This window comes from Tarenaya hassleriana, unplaced genomic scaffold (genome assembly GCF_000463585.1).
Source record: "Tarenaya hassleriana unplaced genomic scaffold, ASM46358v1 Cleome15, whole genome shotgun sequence".
Lineage (NCBI taxonomy): Eukaryota > Viridiplantae > Streptophyta > Magnoliopsida > Brassicales > Cleomaceae > Tarenaya > Tarenaya hassleriana.
The window spans coordinates 1,046,338-1,058,757 of record NW_010964923.1 but is presented as its reverse complement, the minus strand read 5'-3'; the positions used below and the strand labels follow the sequence as shown (position 1 = coordinate 1,058,757).

Sequence of the window (12,420 nt, the reverse complement as noted above, 5' to 3'; positions counted from 1 at the left end):
CGTCTCGATGTTTAGCGAGTAATTCCTTTGCTGTAGGTTCAGCAGGTACAATTTCAAAAAGATTATTTATCTGGAAAGTGTCCAACAAGCAAAAGAGAGAAGAAAGAAGGTTAAACCGATTCTTTTGCAAACATAAAACTCGATATTTTCATGACTTGAAGAAAGACAAATCGCTAGAATATAAAACATGGAAAAACTATCTGACTGGATGAAACAAAAACGCCCATCTGCACAGCCAAAAATGTAAACTCATGTGTTAGATTCCTTCACTTTCTCTGCTTCCTTTAAAGTTGGAAGGAGATAAGTATACGTGCCTGGACGGCTGGACCTCACACGATAGATTCTCAGATTAAACCTCAGACGGTATAATCCTCTGATCGAACCATATTGGAAAAGATAATCACCAAATAAATAGTTTGCAAAGGTGTTAGATTGAACCTGGTGTAAGAGATTCCTATGTGTAAGCATAACGCCTTTTGGATTTCCCGTGGTTCCACTGGTATACATAATTGCTGCTGTATCATCAGGGTTGATGAATTCATATTCATACTTCCCTGCAATAACTCATTCAACTGTCACCATGAGTAGCATTTCACAGAAGGAATTGTATACTATAAATTTTGTTTCTTTTAGTGCATGTACCTACCATCGTCATCTGATCCTAATGGATTCCTGAGTTTTTCCCGCCGAAAATTTATAATCTCCGTGTAGCTGTAAACAGGAGACCTAATCCCCTCCATAACCAATGATGATTTCTCACCCCAGAGAAGAATTACAAATCTCGGAGATACCTTCGTAGAAAATTTCTTTGAAATGCGGTTGAAAAACTCGGGATTATCCACAACAAGGGCTACACTGCAATATAAGATCACTGAATGTCACTGTCTCCAAATTCCTCATATTTGACACAAATAACTGGAGAGACACAGGGAAAGGAAATGTTTGGCAAACCTTTCAGAATGGCTATATATCTGCAATAACTCTTCAACAGAGGACCTCGATCCCCTAACAACATTCACTGCTCCAGTGGCCATGATACCTGGCATAAATCAATCAAGAGTACGTAAAGATACCGAATACCTGCGGACAAAACGAAGAGAAAAAATGAAGATTCAAGCAAAGTTATCAAACATACTGCACTAAAGATACCATTTAGGTGTTTCGATGGTAAAATGCGTTTAGTCGTAAGAATATCTTGAGAGATAGCTCTTTCTTGCTCACTAGAATGGAAATTCCTCAGATGGTGGATGCGGTGGTTACAGTATTTGTATTTTGTAGGGTAAGCACCGAACAAGAGAACGTCAAGGATAGTTGTTTGTTCTACATACCTTGATCTGTAACAAGCCATCTGCAGGAGTTATCGGCAAAAAGAGCAATTTTCTCATCAGGTTTCACTCCAACAATTCGTAAACCCTCAGCAAAGTCCAAAATTTCTTGTTCTAACTGCAATTCAAGATAAGTGAGATGAAGATCTACCGTCGCTCACCTATAAATCTTGTGTAGCCCAAAACAATGATGGACAGAATCTATTAACTCGGTTATCTAAAGTTTATAAGAAAAAACTATATTGCAGAATAGAGAATTCAGTGCTTGCCTCACTACAACTATGCAGAAGAAGAATACCCTAAGTGCTTGCTTTGATATAATGACACTTATAAGAAATCTCCCACCATTGATCGAGTGGCTAAGGGAGAGAAAAAGTGGCTCAAAGCAGAGATTTATGGTTCTCCCTTCATACACTTCTTTGCAGGTGAAACAAGAGATGAAGCACCATTTTTATAAAACAAGAATACCTGTTTGTATGTAAGGTTAGAAGGTGGGTCATGATAAGGATCCACCAATGCAACTCGATCACCGTACTTTTCCGCAGATGATCTCCAAATATCGGGAACGGCCTTCCATTCACTTGAGGACAAAGCAACGCCGCCCGATAAAGCAGACCTTTCTAGCAACGGTGAACACCGCCTTACCTCCTTTTCCTGAATCTATACAAACGATACCGACACAGTGATGTTACAACAGTTTATGACCTTCGTGCGGATATCAAAAGTCTAAACAATATAGAGATTCAATAATAAGAAACTTTATGCATATATCAATGGCACAACATAACACAAAACTGGAATGAAACTTGTATACAAACTCCGGATCAAATGGAAAGATCAACAAATACATATACACTATGCATCAAACTGAAAACATAAGTTATGACTTAGCAAGTATATCCTAAAGTAATCCTCAGACACAGTGCCTTAGCCAACTCGAACAACACCAAACTCAATCATCACTTGAACATGTAAACCACTACTCACCTACCTCTGATTCTAGTTGATCATTTCTGGGCGAAAATCATAATCTTTCGATAAAGGAGGAATGATTGCTGAAATTTTCCGGGACAAGAATCGCCAGAAACAAAGAACAAGATCCACAAACCGGGGAAAAACTAGCATACAGCCTTAACACGGAATCAAACAAGAGGATGAAGAATCACAAAACCAGAAATCTCTCGAGCGATCAATACAAAACTCGCCTTGGAGTCGCAGTGAATCCGAAATCTCCGATACGAAGATATTCCAAATCCGGGACGAAAACCCCTGCAGCCCAAGGACCTTCTGAAGCCGAAACCACGAAATTCACCAGAAGAAGAGGAGTAAGAAACGAGGGTCGCTGATCCGAGAGATGAGGACGCCATGGACGAAGCACGATACTGGGAGGAAGAGACGAGGAACAAGGGATTATCGGCGTTCAGATGAACTTGCATCGTTTAGGGCAGGTGAGACCAGGAAACGGAAAGAGAGATCTCGAAGCAAGTAATTGGCAAAAGGACAGGAACATATCGTTGTCCGGAGATTATAATATCGCAGGAAAAGGAGGATTTGTAAGTGTAGCAGCGGAAGCATGAGGACGAAGGAGAGAGAAAGTGAAATACTGATTCTATTAATTAAATCTATGTGATCATTTTCCTTTCGGCTTTTGCCCATAAAAATGTTTGTTAAATAAATTTAATGCCACGCTACCATAGAATAAATAAAATCTTGGTTACAACTTCATATTTAATTATATAAAACAAAAATAGTCTCGGGAGTTGAAACAGAGACTAAAAGTTTGGGTAGTTGAATTTATAAAATTAATCCGGCTATAAAAATTACAAATTTAATTTATATAGCGTAAATTTTTTTAATTTACAGAGTTAATTGAAACGAACATCGAATGGTAATTTTTTTTGGTAAAAAAATTGGTAAAATGGATTTTTTTTTTTGTTTATAAATTCAACGCAACTAATTCTCCAATCACTCACATCCAAAGCCGACAAAAACATTGAATGCAAACATTGTCAGGAAAATATATATATATTTATAGTGGCGGACTCGTGTTTGATGACAATTGGGGCCTTTGCCAACTACTTAAATTAAAAAAAAAATTAATTTCCTTTATAAATCTTATAAATTTGTAAATAAAAATTGAAATGCTCTCATGTTAAAACGTTAAAATTATAATTTACCCCTTATTAAATATAATCCTAGGTTTTCATCAAAAAAATATAATCCTAGGTCCAACACTGTATATATATATATACACATTGGTTCATGTTGATTTTTGGTCCATGAAAGTCAATTATATTACTGACCTCTTCTTTATATTTCTTGCAAAAGTAATTAACAGAGAACGGGGAATCTTAGATGGGAAGATTATATAATAAAATTTCACGAATTATTATAATCTCTTTCACATTGCAAAACAAATAACTTTAAAAAGGGCAACAGTCATTAAGAATATATATATATATATATATATATATATATATATATATATATTTGACTTAGACTAATTCAGCTCCCGTCATCTTCAAAGAAGAAATCTTCACAGAGTAACACTCGGGAACTTGCAGCGGTCATTTCCTGAAAAAAATAAAATAAAATAAACAATTGTTACAAAAAAATAAATAAATAAGTAAACAATTATGCAACATTTACAATTAATTAGAGATTATTATAATTAGGGATGGAGTTTCGTTCAATCTCTCGAAGCATTGAACTGAAAAATTCGATACCATTTCCAAATTAAATGGTAAAAAAATATCGTTAATGTTTTTAAAAAAACTGAAAACTCGACCAAATCGAAAATTAAATAAATATATATATAATAAAAATGAAAGATAACCGAACCGAATGGGATCCCAACCGTCCACCCGTAATTATAATTATAGTTTAGCATATTCCAGAAATGCCCTAAGTGTGTTTTCTTCTTTCTAACGTTACTTCTGATGCAAGCAAACAATTAGGGTTTTGAAAGAAGAAAAAGACGCACCGGGGTTGGTCGTGGTCTCACGCGCCAGGCCATCGAAGTAACACCTTGCGTTCTGGCTCCTGAACTGAGCCCAGTACGAGCTAAACGCGTAACTTGCGTGCCAAGTAACCGATACCGGCTCGTAACATTCCCTCCCCGGCGCCAAAGCCTGACACGTGTCATTGCTTCTGCCGCAAGCAAACCTCAACGCCTCTCCTAGCGCCGCCATGTCAGCCCCTTCGTTGGCCACGCACCAGACGTTGCCCTTGTACGGAACGTTGTTGTCCGGCGCAGGCAATGGACCGTAACCGGAAACCTGTTTCTTACCGGTAAAGTCAACTTCATAGACCGGTGTACCGCTCGGACGTAGGATTCCCCAGTGCCTCTCGGTTCCTGGACCAGGTTTCCGGTTTTCGTCAAACAGGGAGAACACGAACGTCGGTATGGATAAACCGGGCCTAGCCGGTGTACCGACCGGCGGGTTAGCTGTCATTCTCTTGATCAGATTCCGGTTATACGTCGCCGCGTTATGAACACTGGCTCCGATTTCGTCGATATCACCCGAATTAGGCCACCCGGTTTCCGAGATCGCGAGACGAATATCTGGGTACCCGAGGCTAGACATCGCGGAGATAACCGAATCGAGCATCTGGTCAAGCAAATTGGTGTAAACCAGACCGGTTTTCGGGTCGGTATAAGTGGTGTTCCCTTCGAAAAGAGCGAAATCCAAACCGGTGTTAACCGGATCGCTCGACCAAGGAAAGTACGGATAGGCATCGATGAAGAAGAAGGAATTCGTGCCATTGAGGAACTTGAGCAACGGTAACATCACCGGACCGGCGATATCTTCCCGGAAAGTTCCACTGGACGGAGGAAACGTCGACTGAAGAACGTCCATGGCGAGAGGAGTACCGACCTTAATGTTACGAATCCCTTGTGCCCTAAGCGAGTTGACAAGCTTCCGCATGGCGGGGACGAGGTTTCTCCACACCTCTCTGTCCTGATCGGTGCTGTAGCTCAGGACCTCGTTCCCGACGAGGACGAATCGGATAAGGGTCTGAGGGTAATAAGGCAAGACGTTGGTCTTGACCCAGTTGTCGGCGGCGGTCTGATCGGAGCCGATGGAGATGACCTGGTGGTTAGGGACCATGATGGTGACGTAAAGATTGGTCTGAGAGAGTAGGGTTAGGGTTTCAGGGTCTGCGTCGTAGAGCTTGACGTGACCAGCTTTGACGGATTTGATGAGGTTGATGGATTGGTAAGGAGATGGGAGGTTGTTTCCTTGTCTGCCATAGTTGACACCGATCTTGCTCAGAAACTTCAGCTCCGTGTTTCTCTGGGCGTTCCTCTGGTTACGAATCGCAAAGCAGCATGATCCTGTAATAAATCAGACACTTATTGTCAGATTTCTGGTTATGTAAACGCCATTGAAGTTCAAAAACTCAAAAAAAAAAAAGGAATCATGCATTCGTATTTCATGTACGGCTTACTTGAAAGAGAAAGGAGACAGAAGAGAAAGACAGAACCAAGAAGAGACATTTTTTTTGTTTGAGCTTTTTTTTTTGAATATGGATTTGGATGTGGGGAATGGGTGAAGATTTTGTGGGTATTTAAAAGGAATCTCGGTGATGGGGTTTTGAGTGTTGGGATTTAGGTATATTATTCGTTCATGCAAGAACTGGTGAAGATTTTCTTGGATCCACACCCCCAATGTTCTTTTGATGCCCCTTTTCATAAATTGGCTGAGACAAAGATTGGTTGGTCGGATTAGTACAGATTATGCCTACATGTATATGTATACGTGTATGTATGTACATGTGTATGCGTATTTGCATATGCATGTGACAATAAATAACTAAATAAAAAATACACAAGATAAGAAACTTATCACACACGTGGGAAAATCCACGCTAGACAAAGAGTAATCCACTTCATGATCATCATTCATCATCACCTTCCTCGTCGTCCTCGGCGCCGGTGCCGGTGAGAACGTGCCATTCGAGTCAGCTCAGCTCGAGGTTGGTATTCCATTTCGGTGAATTTCATTCATATCCATGGCTTTGGCGATTGGGGGTTTCTGGGCAGAAAGGTCGTAGATTCGGAATAAATCGGAATGTTAGGGATTGGGTTTGTGGTTTTGGCTGTGCATTACGAAATGGAAACCCTAACCCCAAAGCCATTGATCCAATAGGTTCGTGATTATGTTGATTTCTTCAGTGATTTCAAGTGAGAGAGAACATTGAAAGAGCGTACTCATGTAATTGAGTTAGTATCGTTTGTTAACCTGGGTTGGAATCATACGTTTGTTCTTCGTTTGCCTTCTGTCGATGACTAGGAATCGGGCTGTTAGATACCGAAAACACAATGGCACGGCACGACCCAGATACTCTACAGCGGAATTTCCCCTTTGAAAAATGGTGAAAGCTTAACTCTTGAAAGAGAAATTCTTACAAGTTTTCAGTGTCTTTGGGCAAATGCCCTTCTGCTGTTTCTTGTCTGAGAGCGAGCATTTTTCCTTAGTTGTCAGTTCACTTCATGTAATGCCTGATCTTTATTGTAGCCCATCTGCTAAGGATCATTTAGGTAATGGTGTATGATAAAATCCAGTTGAAATCATCAAAAAGGGTAGCGAGAAACCAGGAGCTAATGTCTAGTGAGCAAAGATCTGAATCTTTTGGTAAAACCCTATCCTCAAGATCAAGACTTGTAATGTTTTTTTGTAAGGAAACCAGACCCCAACCCCTTTGATGATTCAAGGAAAGGCAAAATCTCTCTGTTCTTGATTATCCTGTTTGGTTGAACGAAACCGATTTATCGATATTTCTCCTTTCTGCCTACCTTTAGGCACTATCGAGTTTATCCGACTAAGCTCGGGTATTTTTTAATCTCATTTAAGGTTGGCATTGTACCGGCTAACGCTAAATGGGAGAAGCTCTATCGGATTGTTACTTAAAAATGAGGTCCGAGAGCGTATTTATATGCTTTCGAGCAATATTTTTCCCGGCTGGAGGAAATGTGGCAGCCAATTTGATGGCATTCGAGGTCTGGGAGATGGGAGAAGACAGAGAAATGGCAGTCTCCGGTTGTATTGATTCAGACAAGGGAAAATGAGCCATCTTTCAAAGGATTTTGGTAAGTTTTGGTTGCAAAATAGATCAGATTCTGTTTATATGAAACTCATCATCATCTTCATAGGATGTGTGCATTTTTAAGTTGCTTCATACACATGTATTGAATTCTAGAGAGAATTCAGAAATGGAAAAGAGATTTGAAAATAATTTCTGTGTGTTATTCATTACAAAATGCTCATACAAAGTATTTATACAAACTCAAATCTGAACCAAATCAATCTAAACCGAATATTAAACCAAATGCTAAACCGATATTCTCATTACAAAATGCTCATACAAAGTATTTACACAAACTCAAATATGAACCAAATCAATCTAAACCGAATATTAAACCAAATGCTAAACCGATATTCTCTAATAACATTGGTGATGGTTTTAGTCTTATAATAATTACACAAGAAATCAAAGTACAGATTTGGGGTTTTGGTTTATTTATTGCCGGGTTATGGGTTTGGTTATTTTTCGGTTTTGGTTTTGTTGAAATTCGTTTTTTATAATAATAAAAAAATAATCTTTCCGTTTCAAAATATTTGACTTTTAAATTATTTTACATTTTTTTAAAAAAGAAAAAAAATCATATGTACCTTATATAATTAATATTCATTAAATTTTGAATATAAAAATAATGTTATTATTAATAATTTATTGGAATTTGGTAAAGATAAAATTAAAAATTATTATAAAAATATTTTGAAAATATAGAATGAAAAATATTTCAAAATATAAAAAATAACCTAAAAAGTCAAATATTTTAAAACTAAGGAAGTACTAGTTTCCTAAAAGTATTTTCCTTTTCTTTCCATTTATTCAATTATTTTTACGTTGCATTGAAGTCTGGTTCGATTTCATTAATTTAATTTTTAAATAATTATAATTAATTAGATTTTAGATTTAATTAATATTGGTATTTATTATTAGGTTTGGTGGGATTTAGTATTACGAATCTAAAACCATCACTTCAATAGCTTTCAAAATTCCAAATAAACACCACACTGCAGTGATTAAGCAGCAATCCCCATGTGATTATATTCCTAATTATTATTATTTTTAAAGCTTATCTATATCCATATTATCTTCTTATAACCATCTAATTGGAAAATATAACCGAATACATTGCATTATATTGACATTGAATTTATAATTTTCAAAAATTATTTCCAATTTCAAGTTGGATGAAACCCATTTCGCAACTTTCATTAAAAAAAAAAAAATTTGAAAATTTTTGTGAATAATAGCTGTAGCCTGTAGCACTAAATCTATATATATTAATAAAGGAGTTTAAAATATTGTGGTGAAGCCACCTAGGTATCCTACATGGAAGTTTCTCAAATTTTGATTGGTTATGAGAGATTATGATAGATATAATTGAGAAATTTTTAAAATATAAAAATGATTAGTCCAAAATAAAATTTTAAAAATTAAATAAAAAACTTTTAAAAATAAAGACATTATGAATACATTTATAAGAAAAATTAATAAAATATAAATATTTGTAATAAAATGCATCGTTATATTAAATTAAATTTATTTATTTATAAAATAAATATATTATTATAATCAATATATAACAAATATCTTTATTTATGTATAGATCATGGTAATTAAAATGATAATATTTTATGAAGAACATTAATAATTTTGGATTATATTTAACAATCTAATTAAATATTTAGTTGAATAAAAAGTTAAAAGAAATTAAATTGGACAATAAAAAAAAAACGTATCACTCCATTATCTTGGTGGTCATTATTTTTGGGTTCAAATAATGGCAATATATCATTTATCCGTTATAAAGAGAAAAATTTATAAATGTATTTAAATGATAAATAAATGAAAAATGTTATGAGATTAGCTGATATTAATAAATATTTTATTTTATAAGTTATTGAAAAGTCATCAGACCGTCATTTATAAATTTGCCCACCACTCATTACATTTATTATTTACATGACCATGGTCCATGACGCTTCCCGTTCCGAAGGCCATGATGATATTTCCAGTTCCGATGGCCATGACGATTCGATTTTCTTCCAGATTTATATCTCTCCCTCGATTAAAAAGCCTTTCACATCCTCCTTTCTCCACCCTCTTTCTCAAGAAACAGCTCACTCCCATTACACTGCTAATGCTCCAACAAATGGATTTTTGTTTCTCGGGAGAGTTTAAAGGCGTATGGTGAAATCACCTAGGATCCATATCATCATCTATGTGGCAAGTTCTTAAATTGTCATTGATCTATGATATTCCTCTTTATTTATATATACATATGTATGTATATTATGTGTGATTATATACATAATAGGCATACATATATTAAGGTGATCTATCATTAGTTTTATATATTATATCTCAAATTTGTTTGTTACCTTGATGAATTAATCTTGACAAAAATAACAAAATAAAACATCACATACAAATTTTTAAGTGATGGATATTAAAATGGAAAATATCAAAATAAAAAATATTGTAAAAAATAAAAAAAGTTTAAATAAAGAAAATTTTGGTTTTAATTTGTGTATATTATTGAGATTTTATTTTATTTGATATAATAAAAAATGATGGAGTAATTAAAAAAAGAAAAAGTTATTTATAATATAAATAATAGAAATATTAAAACAAACAAAAAATACCGTACATACTTACATGCTTATATTTATTATTTAATGAGTAAAAAAAGTAACACAAATGGTAATATGGCCAACTCGAACGCCGTATTCATTTATTCATTAGTATTTAATAACCACATTTATATTATTTTATCGAAGGAAAAACTTTACATCGCTCAACAAATATGAGAATTGTAACGTAAATTTATTATGTATGTAAATATGTGAAAGATAAAATTAGTAATTTATGACAATTAAATTAGGATTTTACTGAATATATATGTATGATACGTGGATGTGCGATTCATTTCGCTCACTCCAAAACCATTCTAAAAAGTAGTGTATTCCAATGTGCAACTATTTGTTCGCCGTCTAAAAGACTAAATCCCTTTTTTCGTCCTCTTATCTTCTTCATTGCTGGATCTTTCGAAACGGGTACGAAATTCTCTCTTCTTCTCTTTGTAGTTTTCATCCAGAGTTTCATTGTGCAAGTTTGTTTGCTTATGGGTTTAATAACTTATATCTTTTCTGTCCTGTCCCGGAGTTTCGTTGTGCTCTAATCAAAGGTATGGATCCCACGCAAGAGCCACGACCTACGGGCGGTTCATCCACTGAAGCATATATTGTGGATAGACAACCCATTTCAACTACCAATTCTTAGGCAACTTAGAATAAATGGGCAGTCACTTTCGAAACTATAAAGTCGTAACTGGCGGAGTTTTGGGTGAATCCATCTCTCACCAACCAATGATGTTTGATTGAAGAGAGATCACCGGCTATGCCCAGAGGGTATTCGTTCTCATTCTGGCTATGGCTTCCGCGAAGGAAAATCAAGTTCAACAGGTATGACGATACATGGAAGACTTCAGATTGACGGTGGGTGCGCTCTTGTGGCGAAGAGATGGTCTCTTTTATAAAAAAAGAGGTGTATTAGAATTTTGTTATTTTCTTCTTCAATAAATATTTAAATGTGTATTCCAGTGTGGTAATATAAAGGTGTTGCTGAATATCGTGGAAAGTGTGTAAACTCATCTGAAGGAGAATAATTACATGAAAAAACATAATCACAATGTATTATTATGGTTAGCTTTCTGTGGAAATTGTAAGCGATGATGATATCTGCACATACATGATTGATGGTGAGAATATTGCAGGTGAGATTGATTGCAGATATATTCTTCATGATTTCTGCAGTCAAGCTTGGAGATGTGGCGGTCTAGATAGATATGTGATTTGGATAGGTGGCTCACGCATCATATCATCGGATGATCCGGATGTGTTCTCTCTATATGTATATGTGTATATATATACATATGTTGTATGTAAATATATATTTATGTACATATGTATTTATATATGTTGTATTTTGTATATGTATATATATCTATCTGTATGTATAAACGTGTATATATATATGAATTATAAATTTCTACTTATTTTTTATTATTATTATTTAAATATTTTATAAAAATTAATCAATATATATAAATAAAAAGCTGACACATAAAATAAAAAAAATCATCTTTCACATCATTATCCATATAACCGTTTATTATTAAAACTTTCATATTATTAAAAAAAACGTGTTATTTATTAGTCTATGACCATGTTTACTGATCTTTTCTAATTAGTATTATTGTCTTTTCTATATTCCATATTATTTATTTTTACTTTCAAATTCGTCCATAATAACGTTGTTGTAAATTGATGTAACATTGCTATAATTTCTAATCACCATATTCATGACCCCACTAACGATGCTGTACTTTCTAATGTACCAAAAAATATCGAAATATATTACTTATTTTTAAAACGTCCATATTCTAATTTTTTTTAATTTTTTTTATGTGTGTATATATATATATGTGTTTATATTTGTGTATGAATATATATGTATAAATATATGTACATATGCATGCATGTATACATAGCTAGGTAGGTATTTTATATTTTCTATTTTCTATTTTATTTTTTTATTTGTGTGTATATATGTATATATACATATATGTATATATGTGTATAGGAATGTTTTTGTATGTATATATACTCGTATCGATGTATGTATATATGTATACATGTATGTGTATATATTAGTATTTATTTTATTTTTACTATTTTATTTTTTTATATTTATATATGTGTATATGAATGTATTTGTATGCATATATGTATACATGTATGTATTTAATTTTTATATTTTATATATAATTTTTTATTTTTATTTTTTCTATGTGTCAAATATATATGATAAAAATATAATAATGTATCAATCATATAAATGTATCAATTGGCCCCAGAAGGACTTCGGAAGATCTGTCTGACTCATCATAGACCGAACCATGTCTAACAGTGTTCGGTTCCTCCGTTCTGACACGCCGTTCCATTGTGGCGTTCCA

General features: G+C 34.4%; 2 protein-coding genes and 1 long non-coding RNA gene across 8 annotated transcripts in view; 1 reads left to right on the top strand and 2 right to left on the bottom strand.

The window, feature by feature from the left end:
* LOC104808688 (probable acyl-activating enzyme 16, chloroplastic) overlaps positions 1–2,917 on the bottom strand; it is a 6,577-nt gene extending 3,660 nt beyond the window's left edge. For 2 of the 5 annotated variants that reach the window (XM_010534429.2, XM_010534431.2), the window contains exons 1-7: positions 2,531–2,916; positions 1,794–1,985; positions 1,329–1,443; positions 952–1,039; positions 647–855; positions 439–554; positions 42–70 (exon numbers count right to left, since the gene is read on the bottom strand). In XM_010534429.2, coding sequence (XP_010532731.1) covers positions 42–70; positions 439–554; positions 647–855; positions 952–1,039; positions 1,329–1,443; positions 1,794–1,985; positions 2,531–2,761 — 980 coding nt within the window. In that variant the 5' untranslated portion in view covers positions 2,762–2,916. Of the gene's footprint in view, positions 71–438; positions 555–646; positions 856–951; positions 1,040–1,149; positions 1,288–1,328; positions 1,444–1,793; positions 1,986–2,530 lie in introns of those variants that run through there. The other 3 variants (XM_010534428.2, XM_010534432.1, XM_010534433.2) reach the window with 3 other exon arrangements.
* A 780-nt stretch (positions 2,918–3,697) lies between these two features.
* Positions 3,698–5,865, bottom strand: LOC104808686 (probable glucan endo-1,3-beta-glucosidase A6). Its single transcript, XM_010534427.2, has 3 exons — positions 5,778–5,865; positions 4,309–5,664; positions 3,698–3,899 (listed from the first exon to the last, which is right to left on the bottom strand). The coding sequence occupies exons 1-3, from the start codon at positions 5,824–5,826 to the stop codon at positions 3,862–3,864; spliced, it is 1,443 nt and encodes a 480-aa protein (XP_010532729.1). The 5' UTR covers positions 5,827–5,865; the 3' UTR covers positions 3,698–3,861.
* Positions 5,866–6,183: 318 nt separating this feature from the next.
* Positions 6,184–7,565, top strand: LOC104808683. 2 transcript variants are annotated; one of them, XR_002023980.1, is made up of 3 exons: positions 6,184–6,305; positions 6,623–6,964; positions 7,184–7,565. It is a non-coding gene; the product is annotated as an uncharacterized LOC104808683 (long non-coding RNA). The 2 variants fall into 2 exon arrangements; XR_770976.1 differs by lacking the exon at positions 6,623–6,964.
* The last annotated feature ends 4,855 nt before the right edge of the window (positions 7,566–12,420 follow it).